This window comes from Penicillium citrinum (genome assembly GCF_028827155.1).
Source record: "Penicillium citrinum strain IBT 23319 chromosome Unknown utg000003l:1.0-4596430.0:1.0-4598250.0, whole genome shotgun sequence".
In the NCBI taxonomy this organism is placed as follows: Eukaryota; Fungi; Ascomycota; class Eurotiomycetes; order Eurotiales; family Aspergillaceae; genus Penicillium; species Penicillium citrinum.
The window spans coordinates 4,409,397-4,429,838 of record NW_026622688.1 but is presented as its reverse complement, the minus strand read 5'-3'; the positions used below and the strand labels follow the sequence as shown (position 1 = coordinate 4,429,838).

The 20,442-nt window shown below is 46.9% G+C and overlaps 7 protein-coding genes across 7 annotated transcripts; 6 read left to right on the top strand and 1 right to left on the bottom strand.

The window, feature by feature from the left end:
- Positions 1-95: 95 nt before the first annotated feature.
- N7469_004891 (uncharacterized protein) lies at positions 96-4,034 on the top strand (the record flags this gene model as incomplete). The annotated part of the gene is made up of 6 exons (XM_056643811.1): positions 96-141; positions 192-518; positions 577-976; positions 1,031-1,310; positions 2,146-3,583; positions 3,643-4,034. The coding sequence occupies 6 exons, from the start codon at positions 96-98 to the stop codon at positions 4,032-4,034; spliced, it is 2,883 nt and encodes a 960-aa protein (XP_056503223.1).
- A 381-nt stretch (positions 4,035-4,415) lies between these two features.
- N7469_004890 (cytochrome P450) lies at positions 4,416-6,262 on the top strand (the record flags this gene model as incomplete). Its single annotated transcript, XM_056643810.1, has 5 exons — positions 4,416-4,550; positions 4,614-4,829; positions 4,886-4,909; positions 4,963-5,096; positions 5,170-6,262. The coding sequence occupies 5 exons, from the start codon at positions 4,416-4,418 to the stop codon at positions 6,260-6,262; spliced, it is 1,602 nt and encodes a 533-aa protein (XP_056503222.1).
- Positions 6,263-11,140: 4,878 nt separating this feature from the next.
- On the top strand, positions 11,141-11,548 carry N7469_004889 (uncharacterized protein; the record flags this gene model as incomplete). Its single annotated transcript, XM_056643809.1, has 1 exon — positions 11,141-11,548. One exon carries the CDS (start codon positions 11,141-11,143, stop codon positions 11,546-11,548), a length of 408 nt encoding a protein of 135 aa, XP_056503221.1.
- A 427-nt stretch (positions 11,549-11,975) lies between these two features.
- On the bottom strand, positions 11,976-14,538 carry N7469_004888 (putative actin polymerization protein Bzz1; the record flags this gene model as incomplete). Its single annotated transcript, XM_056643808.1, has 6 exons — positions 11,976-12,370; positions 12,427-13,573; positions 13,639-13,719; positions 13,780-14,307; positions 14,398-14,424; positions 14,494-14,538. The coding sequence occupies 6 exons, from the start codon at positions 14,536-14,538 to the stop codon at positions 11,976-11,978; spliced, it is 2,223 nt and encodes a 740-aa protein (XP_056503220.1).
- Positions 14,539-15,153: 615 nt separating this feature from the next.
- dbp5 (ATP-dependent RNA helicase DBP5) lies at positions 15,154-16,987 on the top strand (the record flags this gene model as incomplete). Its single annotated transcript, XM_056643807.1, has 6 exons — positions 15,154-15,223; positions 15,378-15,528; positions 15,583-16,077; positions 16,136-16,373; positions 16,426-16,626; positions 16,706-16,987. 6 exons carry the CDS (start codon positions 15,154-15,156, stop codon positions 16,985-16,987), a joined length of 1,437 nt encoding a protein of 478 aa, XP_056503219.1.
- An 811-nt stretch (positions 16,988-17,798) lies between these two features.
- On the top strand, positions 17,799-19,100 carry N7469_004886 (uncharacterized protein; the record flags this gene model as incomplete). The annotated part of the gene is made up of 1 exon (XM_056643806.1): positions 17,799-19,100. The coding sequence occupies one exon, from the start codon at positions 17,799-17,801 to the stop codon at positions 19,098-19,100; it is 1,302 nt and encodes a 433-aa protein (XP_056503218.1).
- Positions 19,101-19,364: 264 nt separating this feature from the next.
- N7469_004885 (class I SAM-dependent methyltransferase) lies at positions 19,365-20,263 on the top strand (the record flags this gene model as incomplete). The annotated part of the gene is made up of 2 exons (XM_056643805.1): positions 19,365-19,514; positions 19,565-20,263. The coding sequence occupies 2 exons, from the start codon at positions 19,365-19,367 to the stop codon at positions 20,261-20,263; spliced, it is 849 nt and encodes a 282-aa protein (XP_056503217.1).
- Positions 20,264-20,442: the final 179 nt, after the last annotated feature.

Below are 20,442 nucleotides of genomic sequence, written 5' to 3'. Positions count from 1 at the left end.
TGGTGACTGGCTATGGAAAGAGAAGTAAAAGTGAGTTCATGTTCGCGATGATTTAAATCTTGACGCGATGCAATGCCAATGCTAATGTGATCGCCATGCAGGCTGCAGAGAATGCACTAAACGTAGAATCATCTGCGACAAGTCAGAGCCAACCTGTAACAAGTGCCTTAAAAAAGGTATACACTGCTCAGGATTCGGAAGTATTCGTTTCTCAGGCGTCGCCCAGCGCGGCAAACTCAGAGATGGCTTTGGTCCTCAACCTCAATCTTCGATTGTGACTCCAGCAAGGATCCGTTGGAAGAATGGCCAACAGGAACACGTCAAGCAAGTGAAAAAAAATCACGATGTCTCTATGGACAGACCTGAACCCCATCAAGCCTTTGGGGCTGGTCTTGATCTAGTGGGACTGGATGTATCCGATAACAAGTCTATTGACTGTGAAGTCAGGACTTTGCCTGAAACGATCCCTTACTGGATTGCCCCTATGGGCCACCAGAGCCGCATGTCAATGTCACATTGTAAGAAAGCTTTGACAATCTCGGATTGTTCATCCAATAACTAATGGCCCCGATCAAGTTGCCGAGCATGTTGCACCTGTGATGGTGGTTCTGGACCACGTTGCCAATGGCTATCGAGATATAATCCTACCTCTTGCCTGCGACAATGATCTCCTCAGACAGGCAGTAAGTGTTGTCGCCACTCAACACCTGGCTCTTTCCCATCCTAGCTATCAAGCGGCAGCGGACAAAAGCCGTGCAGCTATCATTTCGCAACTCCGACACGAATCATTCCAGGCAACATCCGATCTTGTTTTCAATCGGGGGACATGGGCAACAATTATTGTGCTCTTAGTCGGGGAAACCATTACTGGCAGTTCGGAGTACGGTCATTTACTTCAAACTCTCTCGTGTCTCTCTCAAAATGTTGGACATATCGACTCTTCAACAAAGCATTTTTTGACACAGCAGACGCATATGTATGTTATACACGCTATTCTCTCCTCGGGTCATTTCTCACTAAAACTTGCAAGGTTTGAGTTCCTAGGTCAGCCACTTCTAGGGGAAGCCCAGGGTATCAACGCTCTTCGACTACCACTTGAGAATTATCTTGATTGGATCCATTATGATGTTCCTACAGATCCAGGAGACGAAACCCTTCTTCTAAATCTAAGGATGGCTTTCATCAAAGCATCTCATATTTATCTTGGTCGCGTGTCTTCAGATGAAACTCAGTGGGAGCTTCTTGAGAGTTTGAAGCAACTAGTTAGTCAGATTGATCCTCAACAAGTTGGATCTCATGCGCTAGTTTGGGTATGCTTCATCGGTGCGGCGGACTCCACAGATCCGGCACACCAGTCATTCTTTACCGATCGCCTGCAACAAATCTTCTCAAAAACGAAGTTCAATAATATCCTGTCTGCTATAAATTCCCTACCCGCCATTTGGCGGCAGAAAGGATCCTGGACACGGAATCTAATCTTAACTGCGCCCACACTGATCATGTGAAATCAATTGATGCCCATGGGAATATGTTTGCATTTCCACCTGAAATGTGATGAATAGGAAAAGGAATTAACCCTGATGTTTTGAATGTGACCTGAGAGATCCCATCTATATCCGACCGACGACGATATTCCGGATACCTTCTATTTCCGCACCAATCAAATCCTCGGTATTCTCAACTACCGAGGTCATCATCCGTCTATCTCGAACTAGTCAACTCTAAATTAGTCGCCTCCCCCGCAAAATGTTGCCCCGGACTCGTCCAGTGGAAAGTTTTCTCACGAATCCTTGAGTTCCTTATGGCAACAAAATCATGTCGGACGGGGATATATCACAACATGGACTTTCCTCGCAGGAGTCAGCCTCAAAACACTTCAATTATCGATGCGGAATATGTTCGAAGCAGTATAAACGCCGCGAACATTTGAGTCGGCATATGACTAGTTCTCACACCTCGGATCGACCCTTTCAATGCAAAATATGCCAGGGCTCATTTCAGAGAGGTGATGTACTAAAGCGTCACATACGAACATGTGGGGGGACAACATCGAGAGCCGGCGCGAAACGACGTGCTTGCGATCGGTGTGCCCACCACAAAAAGGCCTGCAGTTCGGAACAACCTTGTCGGGGATGCTCTAAAAAGGGTGTTTTTTGCTTCTACTCCACCCTGAATCCCGACATTACCGCACCTCCATCTGACAGTGCCCCAGCTACTGCCTCAAGCGGACGAAGTCATACTGTCCCCTCGGCCAGCTTCATACCTTTTGACGTCTTAGGCCAGGGACTGGGAAATTCCAGTTCATCCCCTGGCATTTTTCCTAAAAGAAAAAGCACATTGGATGTCCCCAGCTTGGGCTGGCCCGATTATGCACAATTAGCGACCGAGGTTCAATTTATGGACCAGTTGAACTGCGCATACTCGCTGCCATTTTTGGAACGGTTTACAAGAAATACAGGTCTTGTTTCGAGCTTTGACTGTGGAACACAGGAGCAGAGGGAAGACATCGCCTCGGCTTTGGAATTTGAAAATGTTGATCCTTTACGATACCCATCTAACGCTCATTTACAAGCCGGCCTGACGGGTCCTCCCATGTTGTCCCTCATATTCAAAGAACTCAGTGATACTGGTTCTGATAAGCCTATCCCGGAGAGCTGGTTTAGTGACTCTCTCTCGCTCAAGACTCATGAGATTCTTCTCCTTGTCGAAGAAGTGGTTACCGTAAAGCCAAGAAACAGCCCAGTGACACTTCAATGGTCACCAGCCCTCAAGGATGCATGTTTGAAGTTCTTCTCGCCCGTGAACCTGCGGAAATACCTCGGATTCTATTGGGCTCTTTGGCATCCCAATGTCAACTTTGTGCACAGGCCTAGCTTCGATCCGGTGTCCGCCAAACCTGCGCTTCTGGCTGCAATGGCTCTGATGGGTGCCAGTGTCTCTCCAAATTTGCCGGACAATGAAGATGCCAGAATGTGGTTGAATTGTGTTGAAGAAATCGTCTTCATCGACGACGACTTTAACAGTGATATGAACTACCCAGCAGCTAAAAACGTGGCCATCCATCGTCCCAAACTGCAGGCTCTCCAGGCAGCCTACATAGTCTGTCTTTATCAAAATTGGGAAGGCTCGGATAACAGTAAAAGCCGTGTTCGACGATTTCGGTTTGCTACCCTGGTCTCAACAGCCAGAGACATCGGGATTACAACAGCAACGCATCTTAACTATTCAATGCTTGTGAGAGCCGATTTTCAATGGAAGGAATTTGCCGCACGAGAGGAACTTATTAGGCTATTTACATGGATTTTCTTACTTGACACTGCATTTGTCATTTTCAACAACTTACCCCCACGAATGGTGTTCAAGGAAATGAATATCCACATGGCAGCCCCAGAAGCATGCTTTCAGGCGGAGACTGCAGACTCCTGTCACCAGATGATTCAGTTATACCTCCCACCTGAAAGTACATACTGGGAGATGTCATTTCGTCAGACATTTGAGGCACTCTCTCAACCGGAAATGCCTTCTTGCTTGAAATATTCTATATCTTCCCTAGGCCTACTTAATCTCTTCGCATTGGCTTCTGGTTAGTTATGACCCCAAGATCTAGTTGTCTTCCAACTCCGCGTCGCTAACATTGAGTAGCAATCCATTCACAAATCTTCCAGTATCACAACTCCATTAATAAATGCCAAAATTTGACCTCGGTTCGCAACGCACTGAGCAACTGGGATACTGTATGGCAAGTTTTCTCTTCTACAAGCTGGTCGGGAATGTCACCACACATCTTAGTCGAAGAAAATGACATCTCTCCGAGCAACATGTGGAAGAGAAATGGATTCTATCGTTTTTGTTCGGAATATTGGCTTCTGGCAAATCTTATGGCAGATCGGCTCTCCCTACATGAGCTTTTGCCTCGGGATAGTCCAACCCTACTCAGTGAATCTGTCTTGGAGCCAATATTGAGCAAATATGACCAAACAAGCATGCGACAAGTCAATGACTTGATCATGGGGTTTCAGACTTTTCAAATTTGAATAAAATCTACTCAATTAAATTGAAATATACACTCAACCACGCCATATTTCCGTGTTTTCCTTTTTTGTACGCCAAATGATAAACTTCAACAGGCCCAAGAGCTTCATAAGTTCAGAGGATCTACTAGTTACTAAGATCTCGACTACCTAATTATTAATTGCAGGTTCTGTCTTGGACATGAAAATGTACCCCCACCTCCGCATCCGACCTGATGATCTTCTATCCCACATCCTCCGACATCCCCCATAAATCTACCGACTTTGATCAAGGTTGATCCAAATGTCCTATACACCGGAGTTCCTTAGGGATTATTATAAATATAGCTTGAATACACTGGAATTATCGATATCTAACACCTCTACTTCAGTCTTAAGATCATTATGTTGCCCGTCACGATTATACTAGCAGCATGTATCGCTCTGTTTATCCTATCGCGCCTTCTTTCTATCGGCCGTCGGCCTAAGAACTACCCACCAGGACCTCCCACCTTGCCCTTGTTGGGCAATATTCATCAGGTTTGTCATGCAATATCAACCAAAGACAAATTACAAAATTTTCTCATCAGAATATTTCACTAGATGCCTAAAAGAAACGCACATCTACAATTCGAAAAGTGGGCCCGGGAATATGGACCAGTATACAGCCTGATGCTTGGTACTAAATGCCTCATTGTGTTATCGAGTGACGAGGCTGTCAAGGATTTGCTAGACAAGAAGAGTGGGATATACTCTGATCGACAGGAGATGTATATTGGCCAAGAGCTTTGCAGCGGGAACCTCAGATTGTTGATGATGGTAAGGAGCCACTTCTGCCTTCGGAAGATTCACTAAACAAGCTAATATGTGAATAGGGATATGGCCCTAAATGGCGCGGGGTAAAAATCTAAATTTATTCCAATTATCAAGTGCAGCTTCTCATGTAAAGCAGTTCCGCAAGATGGTCCATTCTTTATTGAATATTACCACGTCGAAGCAATACCTCCCTTACCAAGTCTTGGAGAACCGTCAGATGCTGTTTCAGTTCTTGAAGGAACCAAAGGAATTCTTGAATCATATACGACGGTACGAATACCTGGGAGCTATCCCAAAATGAGATTGAAGTCAATTTACTGATCGGATCGGCTTTGAGATCTAGATATTCGAACGCACTTACTACTACAATGGTCTTTGGATGGCGGAGTCCAACATATGAAGATCCCAAGATGATGCAACTTTTCGATGGCTTCTCCGAGTTTGCAGAAATTAACCAAACAGGCACCGCCGCTATCATTGATTTCTTTCCGTTTCTACGGAACTTTCCGGATTTTCTTCTCCCAGCACGAAGAAAGGCAAAGGAGCTTCATCGAAATGAAAAGGCATTATATCTCAGTCATTGGATGAAAGCAAAGGCCGAGACCAAAGAGGCAAGTATTAATCCCTGTTTCAGCGAGGGGATGTATAAAGTGCAACAAAAGGAACAATTCAGCGATGATCAAGCCGCTTATATATCAGGGACCCTTTTGGAGGCGGGATCCGATACCACTTCAAGCACGCTGTATGCCTTTGTCCAGGCAATGCTATTATTCCCCGATGTTCAACGCCGAGCTCAGGAAGAAATAGACCGCGTTGTTGGTCCAGATCGCATGCCTGTCATGGATGACCTTGAGAACCTACAATACATCCGTGGATGCATGAAAGAGACTCTACGATGGATGCCAACTACTATACTCGGAGCAGTCCCTCACGCAGTTACCGAAGATGACGAATATAAGGGTTATTTCATTCCAAAGGGAGCGGGTGTTCTGAACAACGTCTGGGCGATTGGCATGGATCCAAATCGACATCCAAACCCTCGCACCTTCAACCCCGATCGCTACAAAGATGACTTTCAGAGCTTTGGAGATGCCGCAGCAAACCCTAACCCTTCTTCAAGAGATGCGTTCACCTTCGGGGCAGGGCGTCGTATCTGCCCGGGGATCCATGTCGCGGAAAGGAGTCTTTTCCTTGGAATGTCGGGTATACTTTGGGGTTTCGATATTAGGCCTGCCAAGGATTCTTTGGGGAGGGAAATTATTCCAGATGCCGATCGTCTTACTCAGGGCTTCGTGTGTATGCCAGAGCCATTTCCCGCTAGTATCACACCCAGGTCAAAGGATCGAGAAGTCATGATTACCAAAGAATGGCAGCTTCAAGAGGAACTTCTCGACTCTAACAAACAATGGCTACACTCTCCAGTCACTATGAAATAAGTCCGAAGTCTGGTTTGTCGCAGGTTAACGGAACTGATTTGGATGGTTGGACGGTTGGGAACTGGAAAGGAAATGTCGGTCTACGTGATTATGGAGGGTACCAGTTGGTGATAGTATCACCTCATGCAAGTCCTGATGCACTATACTAGCCCAGTTCTGGCTGGAATTACACATCATTGGCCACTATGACAGTAACTTTTGGCATCATGTCGAGGCTTTCCATCTGTGGTATGCCTTCGCCATGAAGCCAGTTCTCAAAGCTCTTGTCGCACCTGATAAGGCCTAGAAAACATGCGAAAAGGGCGCTTTCACATGATAAACTTCAATTTTGGATATCATGCCCTTTCACTGTGACCGTTATAAGGCTGTAGTATATCCACCGCTCTGGCTAAAATTTATCTGAATTCAAATCATTTTCCAGGATGGATGCATCATCCAAATTGTGTGGAATCCAGGATGTGTTCCACCTCATTCACAATTTTGAATGTCAAAGATCAGTTATCAAAGAAACACCCTTCTGCTGAATATCAGTAGCTCAAAATACATCATGAACTTTGTAGCATGGTATCTTGAAATAGTAAACTTCAACTCGGCTCTGCATAGGGCTGTGTGGGTCCTTCACACCACTTTACAACTCGTGGGAAGCTGAATATACGCTGTGTCACATCAAAAAGTTACCATATACCGAGCCACGTTCTCCATGAGATGTAATGGAATATCATTGCTCTCCCATAAAATGACTTGATGATATCATAGCCAAGTGATGAAATATGTGCTCGGACTTTCGCGTATATTGATGTGCTTGCAGCCAAGATAGAGATAAAAATACCTGAGTTAGAGGGAACCTTTTCATTCAAGATGCTGTCTCATAAAGAATTACTAGTTACTGGTAGTAGATGAGACCTAGCATCCGAAATAGCACAATACATGTGTCAGAATACTAAGCCAAGCGCTTCCTACTATGAACTCAACATATCTGCTGGTCCTGCTAGCGGCCTTCCTCGCACAGAGTCAGGCCATGTCAAGATTCTATCTGGATATAAAAAATATGGAAACCATTGCGAGGTCAATACCATGCGTGAGTATATCCATCTTAGACACAATGATAAGTTCAAGAATCTCATACCTACAGCGAAATGGTCTTAATTCACTTTCCTATATGCACCAACTCTTTCATCGACTGCGTGCCAGCCCCTCGACGAACGCGGAGCTCATGCAGCTTTTGTATGACGTCCAGATAGTCTGCATTCACGTGGATATTGGGGCTTGGGGGACACTAGGTGAGATAAATTGCTACGCGAAACATCGTAGACCGGGCTCCAAATCATGTATCTCTGTCTCGGAAAGGAAAAATAAACATTGCAGGAGCACTGGGTGACACTGGATGAAACTTTCACAAACGAACTGCATTGGATCATTTTTAATTCGTGCGCATATAATTTAAAAGTTCCCTTCTGAGCGCAAAAAAGGAAAATACTAACCATAGACTGTATCGACTTACAAATTTCGAAAGCGTCCTGTCATAAATTCTAATACTCAACAAGGTTGTTGAGTATTCAAGGACAGAAATCAATAGAATTCCACCTGAACTGCCGAACTGCTTTTGGAGGATATCCTGACGAGTGCGGTTATATTTATTTGAACATTTCAAGCGGGAATATCCAAAACCATACAATTGCTGGTGGATGATCAGTTGCGGTAGTACAAGACTGAGCAATATTTTCCTGCGAGTAAGAACGAATCCTGATACTGCTGGACTTATAAGGTAACAGGGATGAGACAAGATAAGAATTGACGCTTTTTTGAGAAATAGAAATTTATAAAGAGCTCCTGAACACCTTTTATTCTGGGCCTTTTAGTTTTCGGAGATACTTCAAGAGCCGGGAATTTTTGCGCGGTCTACCACCTCGTCCTCGAAATTATCCCGAGGTTAGTACTATCACCAGTACTAGATTCTCAACAACAATTTCGATCATTGTCGATATTATTACGTACGATCGAAGGTTTCTGAAGTCTTGCTACGGTGGAGGTTTCTCCCTTCGTACCATTCTCACGCGAAATACCACTGGCCAGGAATACTACTTAACACTGAGAATGGATTGGGTCGAAAGCTGTTTGAGTGAGTTCATATCCTTCATGGACGATTAGTATCTCGCACTAACAGACTGCCTTTAGCGACAAAGATGAAAGAATGTACATGTCAGCATATTAGCAAAGAGAAAGAAGACGGAATCATTTCCCCTCCGCGAAAATTCGAGATGCAACCCTTGCCGAAATGTTTTGACCGGAATTCCAGACAGAAATTCACATTCCTGATTCCCTCTCCCAGATCACACGCAAGCCAGGATCGTGACAACACATAGTCATCGCGGCAGTTGACCAGATACATCCATTCGGGATTGCCTGTGCGGGTACGACAATGACAATATAATCTCGCTTGGAGGAAGATAGTCAAATTATTGAGGAGTGACTGGAAAATAAAAATGCCTCAGGGACCTCGTTATGTTTGAAAATGGCGCAGTACGGTGGAGAATCACATCTTCGGACCCAGTACAAGGTCTAGTGGGACAACGCACTTGGAGAGTAATTTCAAAACCATGATTGGATTGTTTTGGAGCTTAATATTCCTTAATTTTGCTTCATTTTTTCTTTTTTTGTGAAAACCAGGCAGCATTTTTTACAAAAGCCTGAAACTGACATACCTGGGACGCACACGAATGGACGGACGGAAATCAATCACCTTCGACCACAGGTACAGACTCTTAGACTTGAGACATCAAAAAATGACATACTATGTACAGCACGAGATTTGCTTGTGAAACAAGTCCTCGGGAATCTCTAGGCTACTACGCTTTGCCGAGAAATTTGGCTGCAGTACGACGCCACTTACACGAGCGCAACGGCACAGCCACCTCCAGTTGGAATTAATTCTGAATTTAATGGGGCTTTCACTATCTTGGCCCTTCAGCTGCGTGATATCATGAGCCACCGTGCGCCTTTCTTATGGATTGCCAAATAGAATGAAATGGGGTTGCGATGGACGAGCGGTCGGTATCAAATGACGGCTAATTCTAAGGCTCCTCGGTACGCGGATGTGAAGTCGTTGTGGTGCACCGATTGGGATGAGGGATATTCGACAGACAGATCTATCACCGATCTGGTAGCCCGGGGGAGTATCAGAGGGGTTTCATCCCGTGGGAAAGATACGGTAGGGTGAATATCCGGTCGTGTCATTTTCCTAGTCGGTTCTCCGTAGTTTGGTCGAATCTGGCCTTGCAAAAATGTTCCAGCCGACAGGTTGGAGGAAAATGCCTCATAGTTGTGCTGTTTTTTACTGTTCACAGGTCTATTCAAGTTGCATTTACAAAGCAAAGTTGGTAGAAGACAGTATATCTTCCGTAGCATTCTGAATTGTGCATCATGTTCAATCTAGATTTGAAACAAGGTCTCTCAGGTAGAAAGATTTCCATCAGACTCATCTCTTAAGAACGAGCCACACTTTACACTTTTTGCTTGTGAAATTGGACAGCAGTTGCTCCGTGCTTGATATTGGGACCCACGTCCTGCGGGTAATGAACGACTCAAATGCGCTAGCCACAAATTTTCGCTGGTCAAAGCTCCCATGGTCGAGCAAGACAAAAAAGCAGAAAAAGGGAAAGGAATGAAATTTCATGAAAATCCCTCTAGGTACAGTACAGTACCCTCCGAGTGCATGGACTTGGTCCCACCCAGGTGATCCTGTGGCTGTAAGCTGTGAGTGCGAAAGAGGATGGGGTTTCCTTGCCCTAACAAACTATTCCAACTGTACAGATCGGTGTATGTCATAGCTCCCACCAGCTCCCACGACCCCTCAGTCTTACGTCGAGGTAAAAAAGAAAATTTCATTCATTACCAGTTCCGAATTTAGTAATTCTCTAGTAAAAAAAAGAGAAAAAAATTTCCCATCGGACTCAAGCTGGGTGGATCTACACGATCGACGGGGGCAGTCCGGATATAAAAGCTCGGCGGCCCTTCGCATCGTTGCTTCAATTTCATCTCATCGAGGGATGCTTATCGACGGTCAAAAGTGGGCTTGTGAAGCTTGCATACGGGGACACCGTGTGACCAGCTGCAAACATCATGGTAGGTTCAAAAAAATACTACACACTATCCTGTTTCTCTCCCAACCCCCCCGCCGTAAAACGTGAAGCCGAAAACACGCCCGCGAACTATGGGTATACAGATTGATCTAACATCAGTGCTTGCTCAGATCGACCGTTGATTCGCATCAAACGCAAGGGGCGGCCATTTGCTACCTGCACTGTCTGTCAATCAACACCGTGCACCGCACCAAGCGAGCACGCGCGCGCAAAGCGTGAAGCAGAGCTTAAGACTCCCACAAAAGTAACGCAAACACAACAACCCTTACTACCCCTCAAACATAACCGGGGCAGAAAAGGAAACCATGAATATAAATCACATCTCGACACCCTCTTCAGTTCGGGTATACCGGGCAAGCAACGAGGTCAATCGAGATGCGCGATCGGCAAGGTGCTGATGCTTCTTTTCAAATCTATAGAAAGCAGCGCATGCCAGACTTTATCCTCGACACCATAACCCTCACGGTTTTCTTCCCATCGCACCCGACCTAGCACTAGCAGTAAAAGCGATAAACGCGCTTCTGCTACCTCGCAGCATAGCGTCGAGACACTGTCATCCTCGACGCGCGTTTCCCGCTCTGGCTCGACAAGTGCATCAGCTTCGGTGTCAGAGTCCCATACTCCGATATACCCTGATTCATCTTCCCGTCGTGATTCGGCCTTAACGGCAGACTGGTCTGGGTCAGAAGGGTCGGGCACGGAATCGAGTAGTCGGACGCGGTCCACGACAACGAAAGCCATGTCGAGGACTTCATCGGCTGCGCAGACCAGCAGTGCCTCGTCACAGCCATTCCTTCGCTCTGCGCCAGAGAATCTGACTCTTGACCCGTTGTTAGTTGAGCATACTTTTGATCCTATGTACAGTCTTCTTCCTTCGACGATATCAGGATCCGAAATGGCACAAACTATACCGATGATAAGTCCTCTGGAAGGTGGCAATCCGTTTGATATCCCCATGGATCCTTCGCTGACATTGAATGATTCTTTGGGATATCTGGAAAATATGGATGTTGACCTGACTGAGGGGTTTCCTGATGAGGTCTTTCATGTGGAAGATTGGTCGAGATACATGTGGTCGCCTGAGACAGGCTTCGAACATTTAGATACAGGGTTTCCTCCTGTTACACTTCCACCTGTGACGCAATAACAATGACTGATGATAAATGAATCTCATATGATGCTAGTAGTTTCATTACAAGTAGGCTCCAATGCTAGGCCTCATTGACATCTTCTCTTTGAGGCATGGCTTCAAGTAATCATATCGAATTGAGAAAGCCTTTGGGTGGATGTCAACAAGACGAAACTGAACGCAGGGTAATCCGATGATGCTGCTAGGACTAGTGTACGTTGAATTGCTTCGACATGCTAGTAGTATTTAATTCACAAATGTAGCCATAATGCAAGCCCAAACGCTCCGCTCCGCTCCGTGCTGATGCAGATCATACTGGAGGGTGAAAATAACAACGCAAAACGAACAGGCACAAAGATCCCAAGAACAGCAAAATCCACGCCTACCGGCTCACGACGCTCCCTGTACATGGTACGTTTGGTAAAAGTATATACATTTGCCGAGTCTACACCTCTTGGATGTAGTTCGCAGGGACACTCTTTGTAACTCCACCACGCTCGACATCGGCCCACCCATCCCCACCGTTCCGAGTGATGAGAACAAAGCGATCGCCCTCGGCCATGGTCCACTCCATGTCACTCCGCGCTTCATAGTCATACAGTGCTTCTACATATTGTAGCTTCTTAGCACCTCGGCGGGGCGCTACTGCGGGCCCAACGCGCTTATTTGCGATGCTACCCGCTAGGGAGGCTGACGAATTGGAGTATGTCGACCCGGGTCGTTCAGGGATTCCGGGGCTAGCAGATGGTACGGGCGAGGGTGTAGGCGCTGCTTCAACATATGAGGCTGGAACAAGACCCTCCTGAGAGCCGACACGGACGCGCATCCAGCCGGATCCATCTGATTATTTGGTTAGATTACGAAATACTTCAATTAAAGGGGAAGATTTCACTTACCATCAGGGTCTATGATTGACACATCATCGCCGTCTTGGACAGTCACCTCGTCATCGCCAGTTGCCTGATAGGCGTAGAGCATCTTACCTCTGGGATCGTTGGACTTGGAAGGGGCCGGTGTGTTGACCGGAGGAGGCGCCGTAGTATAAGCCGAGGGAGGAGGGGCCAATACCCGGTTCCTCCTCGCTGCGGCAGGTTTGGTAGCTGTAGCCGGCTCGGGAGCTGCTTCAGCAGGGCTTTCGGGGGTGGGCTGGGCAGCCACATTTGAGGTCGATACCGAGCGCGCTGTGCTGGCAGCATATCCTGAACTCAAAGAATTCATAGTGTTTTGTCGGGTGAGAGAAGGAGCAGCTGCTGAAGTGGCGGGTGAATCCAAATCGATAGCTGGAACAGATCCAGCTTGTTCCTGACGTTCAGTCTTGAGTTTCTTCTTGTCTTCTTTGGATTGTTCCCCAGGGCATTCTGCTGGCACTTTCATTTGACACTTGCTGTGACAAGTGTACCCACAATCCCGACAGTCGAACCCCTTCGCAGAGAGACCCCAAATTCGCTCTCCACAAAGATCACAATTGGTCGGAATTTTGAATGTTTGAGATCTAAAGTTATGGTTCTTGGCCCCCATAGATATGTCGCCCGCAACAGATATGATAGTAGATGTTTCCACCTCGGCTGTCAACCATTTACGCTCTACCTCATGCAAGGTTTCTTGCAGGTAGAAGATAGATCGTACAATATCAACCTCGTTGCGATTGTCCTTGCCCTGTTGAATGTTCTGCCGGGTTCTTTGGCCAGTTTCTACTTCACGCTTCTTCTTATCGGCCTCAACCCGCAGCTCACGGACTGATGCCTTGCTCTTGCCCAATACATTCCGCAGGAAGACTTTTGCGGCCTCGTCTGTGACAATAGTAGCATCATCATGCCAGACCGGACTGGGCTCAAAGCCTAGATCTCCAGGCTCTTGACTTTGAGTCACGTTATGCTGGAGGAACATCATGGAGTCCAATCGAGGGTCATTGCGAGGAATCTCGTTGAGGAGGTTGGTAGTATGGTTCACACTATTTGTGAGAGACGACTTTTCTAATTGTCCGGCGTGGATCCAAATTGCGTTTAACCGTTTGACTCGGATTTCGTTGAGATCTTGTAGGCCCTATACGTAACCGTGGTGAGCGAGTAAGCATCAAGATAGAACGGCTATGGTTGGCATTCACTTACATTCAAGACTTCAGGGACGTACTCGTGGAAGAATCGCTCTTTGAGCTTATTCGTCACGTTGATGCTAATGAGATAAAGATTCTGATATACGTTAGTCTGTTTCACGAATAATATTACTATTATAAGGTGAGCTTGACTCACCTTATAATTGTTCATTTCGAGTATTTGCTGTTGGTATGCAGTTTGCGCCTTGGCCTTGCCATGGTCAAAAGCCGATTCCATCTTCTTACGTCGCGATTCGACTTCTTGACAAGCTCCATCATATTTACCCTTAGCCTTCTTGAGATCTCCATACGCAGAATCGCGTTCCTTTTCCAGCTTGCCGTGGTAGTCCACATGGCATTTACGGATCTCTTCGTACTGAGTCGCCGCATGTTTCAACGGCTCCGCCACCTGTGCAACCAGATCTGTCGCAAACTTGTCGCGTTCCGTCGCATGGGCTTCGACCGCATTCAATTGGTGGGTCCATGTCGTCAAGGAGGCACTCTCGAGAGAGCCTGGTGTTAAAGTAGGAGTATCGCCGACACTGAGTGGGCTGATCTTCTTCGATTTGCGATCGTAGTACTTCTTGCATAGGGCGGTTAATTTGGCCGAATATTCCTTTTCGATAGCACTGCGTTCCCGATAGAATTGTTGAATTTCTTCCAGCCATGATATGCCGTTGGAGACCTGTGTGACATAGGTACATTAGCTCCGCCCACGCGCAATGACATTGATGCCTTCGCCCTTTTGCGGGGAATTGGGGATATGCGGCCTTACCCAAGTGTTGACCGGTTTAAAGTTATCCTACACAAATGAAGTTTGTCAATGAGGCCGCCATATACCATGTCATCATAGTAAAATGTCAATACCGACCTTTAGCTCTGCCCCAAACTGGGGAGCCACGTCTGCTGCCGCCATGGCTGATGTAGTGTTGTGGCCAAATCACGCATGAGCCGGGAGGGGGAATGATATAGAGCTCAAGCCTTGCGAACAGGCGGATTGGATCAGACAAGTATTGTTTGAATCTAATTTCTTGAGTAGTCCTGTAGAATGAGAACAAATGTGAAATCCCCACGAGCTTGTCGCAAAAGCAAGCCAATTCGGACTGAAAAGGCGATGATCGCAGCAAGTCGAAAAGGCGGGGGGTTTCTGCTTGGTGCCTGTAACAGTACATTACAGTTAAATTACACTATTCCACCGTACATTTGTAAGGATTGTCCGGCTAATCGTTACAATACCATCCACCGCCTCCCCTCCTGGGCTACTCTCTCTTGGCGGCATCATCGCGAAACATTTCTGCTATCTTCTTCTTCTTGTTGCTCCCATATCTCCTTCGTCTTTACTGCTTGAAACTCTCTTTGTTGTACTCTAAGTTCGCCTCTGCAGTATTACCTAGTCTGGGATATTGCTTCCTTTTTGCTTGTCTTGAGCATCCACCACGAAGAGAACTCGGTGGGCTGGTTTTAATAAATTCAACAACCCCACGATACACCACAGCTGTTGCTGTCTCCTCGGCACATCCCTCCATTCGCAATGGCTTCGGAAACCCCAGAGAACACTGGCTCGCTTGCCGACCGCATCACTAACCCAGATGCTCAAACTGGTACGGACTTCTTGACAAATTGCTCAGCTTTCGCGTCTATAGCCCCTCTCTTCTCCCCGCTCCCCGCCATCGACTTTAATCCGACAAACTGAACTTCGAGATATTTCAAGTGATACGATTAGCTAATAACGGATGCTTGCTTTGTCTTCTATAGCTGCCACAGGCACGGATGATGGTGCCGGTACTGCGCTTCATGGCTCCGAACTCAATGAGCCAGACTACTCCGTGGAGGTCAAGTTGAGCGATCTCCAAGCTGACCCCAACAACCCTCTGTTCTCGGTCAAGTCCTTCGAGCAACTTGGACTGTGAGTGTTCCTTGTGAGACTGTATATCAATGGCACTTTGGCTGACAGACGCAGTGATGAGCGTATTCTCAAGGGTCTGTCCAAGATGGGCTTTCGTAAACCTTCCAAGGTCCAAGAACGCGCCCTGCCCCTGCTGATGGCCAATCCCGCCCAAAATCTCGTTGGTCAATCTCAATCTGGTACCGGAAAGACCGCCGCTTTTGTTCTTAACGTTTTGAGTCGTCTCGACCTCTCTCCCGAAATGCAAATCAAGCCACAAGCTCTCATTCTCGCTCCCACCCGCGAGCTGGCTCGTCAAATTGTCGGAGTCATTCAAGTCATGGGCCAATTCCTCGAGGGTCTCATCATTGGAACCGCTGTTCCCGCCGATTCTACAACCCGTCCCGCCAAAATGGCTTGCTCTGTTGTTGTTGGCACACCCGGTACTGTCATGGACATGATGAAGAGACGCATTCTTGCCCCCAATGATATTCGCGTCCTGGTGCTAGATGAGGCCGACAACATGCTCGATCTCCAGGGTATGGGTGATCAGTGTATCCGTGTCAAGGCGTAGGTTCCCCTTTTCTCTCCCTCTCACTTAATATGCCGGTATCTAATGTTCCTCAAGTGCGCTTCGCCCAACTGCCCAGATCGTCCTATTCTCGGCTACATTCCCCGAGCACGTCAGCGAATACTCCAAGAAGTTCGCCAAAGACCCTAACGAGATTAGGCTTCAGCACGAGGAGCTGACCGTTGAGGGTATCAAACAACTTTACCTCGACTGCTCCAGCGAGGAAGAGAAGTATAACAATTTAGTCCAGCTTTATGGTCTTCTTACCGTTGGCTCATCGATCATCTTCGTCAAGGTTTGTCTTCATGCCTATGTACATTGATTGAAGCTCTCTAACGTTTGACCAGACTCGTGCTGCCGCTGCCGAAATCGAAAAGCGCATGGTTGCCGAGGGCCACACCATTGCATCCCTGACTGGTGGTATCGAAGGTAGCCAACGTGACGCTGTGATTGATGCTTTCCGTAGTGGCGAGGCCAAGGTTCTCATCACTACTAACGTCCTTGCCCGTGGAATTGATGTTTCAACCGTCTCACTCGTCATCAACTATGTGCGCATCCCCGCTCTCTGCACTCGTGCCCATCATACATTTTCTGAAACACAAAACTAACCACTGCTTTCCGCATTAGGATATCCCAGAGCACTTTGAGCAGCGTGGTCGTGGATCTCGTGAGCCCGATTATCAGACCTACCTGCACCGTATCGGACGTACTGGTCGTTTCGGCCGCATTGGCGTTGCTATCTCCTTCGTTTCCAACCGGGAAGAATGGGACATGCTACGCAAGATTCAACAGCATTTCGGCTGCCAAATCGATCGTGTAGACACTGGCGACTGGGATGAGGTCGAAGAGGTCATCAAAAAGACTATCAAGAACTCGCGCGCTCAAGCAAACTTCAAAAACGAGCAGTAGATGTCCACCGGTCACGGTCAAAATGTTCTTCCTTTGCCTTCTGTCTCTGTTGACATATCCGTAACGGTGGTTCTGTTTACGCCTTACATGAAGAGTTACGACATATTATTTGTGTTTCATGATCCGGAGGATGGTTGCCATAATAGATACCAATTCACGAATTCAAATAGCTTCCTCGCTACTTTCTGCTTTTCCCCTCAACTCCATATACTTCGCGTCTTGCGCTCTCTGTCTTTTATATCCCCATTCCTTCAGCAAATGCCAGGTCACGCCAGAAAATCACACCGGTCATACCTATGTGGAAGCTCAAAATCTGGAGTCGTCCGTGAAAATCATGAATTCGACCATTTTCTAGCAAATATGGTGTTTCAAGGGCAATATCTCTCGGGCCTTTTGAATAACGAGACTAGCGGCTCTTGGGACTCTTGGCTCGTTCGTATTCACCCACGCTCGGGCGAATAACAAGAACCAAAAGCTGGGAATACGAGCCCTATAAATTAGCGATCCTAGGCCTGTAAAGCAAGACCAATCAATTATGCTGAAGAAGCTCCGAATAGTCTATTTACAGGGTCCCAGCAATTAGCCCTATCTCCTTTTGCAACTAGTTCAAATATCAACACTCCGGGTTTGTGGATATGATCTCGTTGGATAGCACTCAAGTGGGCATAGTCAGGCGAGTGCTGTCGAGCCAAGAGAAGAGGCTTTTTTCTCTTCTCAGTCATGGCTTTTTAAACAGCAAGCCTCCCTGCTTTGGAGGGATCCAATGCCTTTTTCGGTTTCTCATCCTCTGGCTATCGTTAGCTAAGGCATCATGAAACCATTTCGAGCTGTTCTACTCGGGGCTTCGTTGATTCCAACACTAGTACAAGCATCGCCATGGTTTGGTACCAAATATGTCGCCGTCGTTGAGACCGAGGTGAGACCAGGATATACAGGGACCTATCTCACGGAGGATCCATATGTACGCACCAGAACGGTTGAAGTCTCTCCAACAATCACAAACCCATCTGTGATCACCTCCTATACAGAGATCGAAGACTACAGTAGCGAAGTCACGGCTGTCAATTTATTGATTGCGCCAACAGCTGCTGTTCCCATTACGGTCGATCACTACGTCGATTACTATGTGAGCGTTACATACACCGCTCCATCATCATGCAGTTATACAACTAAGCAATCATTAACTACGACAATCCCCGTTTACATACCATATGATGCTCAAGGCTTCGTGGAACCGACGTGGATACAAACAACAACGGAACATTTTAGCTATGTTACTGGATCAATTACAGACGTGAATGCCCTCTTGAATCCCACGGATATTCCAGCGAGCATTCTTTCGTCTGCGAGTTCCAAATGGAAGCCCGCTTATTACACGTCCTGCTACAGCTATTATGCCGACTCTGGATCCTCTGGAGACTCCGGATACCGCAGCGGTGGAGGATCAGGTTATTACTCGGGCTGCTCAGAATTCACTTGGTACTTTGGGACTTCGGCCTTTTCGGGTGGTTATTGCTGCTACGATGGGTGTCACTATACCTGGGGGATCACCCCATGGGCTCTTGCCCTCGCTATAATTTTTGGTTGGTTCGGCTTATTCCTCATCATCGGTATAGTCGAGAGCTGGTTCATCTATCGACGAGCCATGCTTGGTGGAAAGGTCCGCCGTGGTTTCCCATACGCATTTGCCGCTCTATTCCCGATCTTGTCATGTCTATTTCTCCTTACGGTCAAGAAATACCCACCCAAGACTCCAGATCAGCAAGCTTTCCTCGCAGCTCGTTGGGCGGAAATGTCATCTGGCAAGAAAATTAGCTCTTGGTTGAAGAATTTCTTCAAGAGGGCTGATCCTGCTGCGGAAGTACTAGGACTTACCGTCTCAGTTGCGCCCCAAATGGCATATCCACCGCAAGGTCAACCTCAATGGTATCCGCCTCCTGGGCCTCCCGGTGCACCGGGTATGCCGCCTACTAACCTGAGTGCTGATTCTCCATCTCCACCGCCAGCCTCTCAGGGCTATCAAGGGTCAGGCGATACCCCACACGGTGAGGAACTGGACGCTGAGCCTAAAGTCATCACTGTGAACGAGACAGAACGTACTGGAAGAACTTAGGCAGCATCATGGTAGGCGAGTGATCTGGTTGGAGAAAACAAAAGTATGCGAATACGTGGTTGATGTAGTAATTTGCGCAATTTTCCGTTGCTCTATTTGGCTTTATACCCACCTCACCGGTAATCATATATCTTGGCACACTTTATTTCCTAATTGGGAGCTTCTCCATTATCTACTAGTAGTAGGTCCTGGGACTATAAACTTGCCATCATCTTTCCTGGATGAAATATAGAATATTTCTTCAGAACTTCCATAATATTGATTATGGCAGCTAAAAACGACGAGAGCAATACTAAGCGTCAGCAGAAATGGTATGAACCAGATCTTGACGAAGTCAACCCTCAAATTCGTCACCTACTTGAAGACTACTCGAAAATCCCCTCATTGGATGTCGTCGATCATGTGAATGAGATTGTAAGTAGAACAAAGCCCAGAATTGAATTACCGAGTCTAAAAATTGTCAGCGTGCCAAGGGATTCGCCTCTAATCCATACCCCTGTATTGGAAGCTATCGCTTTCTCAACCTAACCCTTTTGACGCACCCTCTATACCAATCCATTCTTGAAACACTCAAGTCTAATCCGTCAGCAATATACCTCGATTTGGGATGTTGCTTTGGTCAAGATCTCCGTCAGCTTGTTCTGGACGGGGCTCCCTCTTCCCAGTTGATTGGCCTTGATATTGAAGGCGAACTGATGAATCTTGGATACGATCTATTCCTCGACCAGAATACACTGAAGAGTAGGTTTTTCGTCGCTGACATATTCAAGGGGGAGTCGCAGGGTGAGCCTTGGACGGGTCTTGTCGCGAGAGGAGTTGATGTGATTCATTGCTCTGCCGTTTTCCATCTTTTCCCGCTACCGGAGCAGTTCGAAGCAGCAAAGTCCGTTGCCAAACTTGTTAAGAAAGGAGGAGTCATTGTTGGAAGACAGAGTGGAAGTGTGAGGCCAGCTGAAGTTCCAGCCATCAAGGCTGGAACAACAAGTTTCAGACATGATACCAATACCTTGGCCGAGCTGTGGGACAAGGTTGGTGCAGTCACAGGTACAAAGTGGAAAGTTGAAGGATCTTTAGATGAAGTTGGTATCAAAAAGAATTGCAGAAATGCTGTGGAAGATGTGAATTCTCGGAGACTACTTTTCACGATCAAGAGAGAAGAGTGAATCCTTGATGTATTTTAATCAGCAATTTCAGAATAGCACTGCTGGCGGGTGGTTATGCGACCTTCACTCGTGGCTTGTTTGGCCACATTGTAGTACTCTTCTACTAGTAGCATTAGCAGTCATTACGGATAAAATGATGATCTATCATTTTGAGCCTAGAAAAGTTCACCCGGAAACAG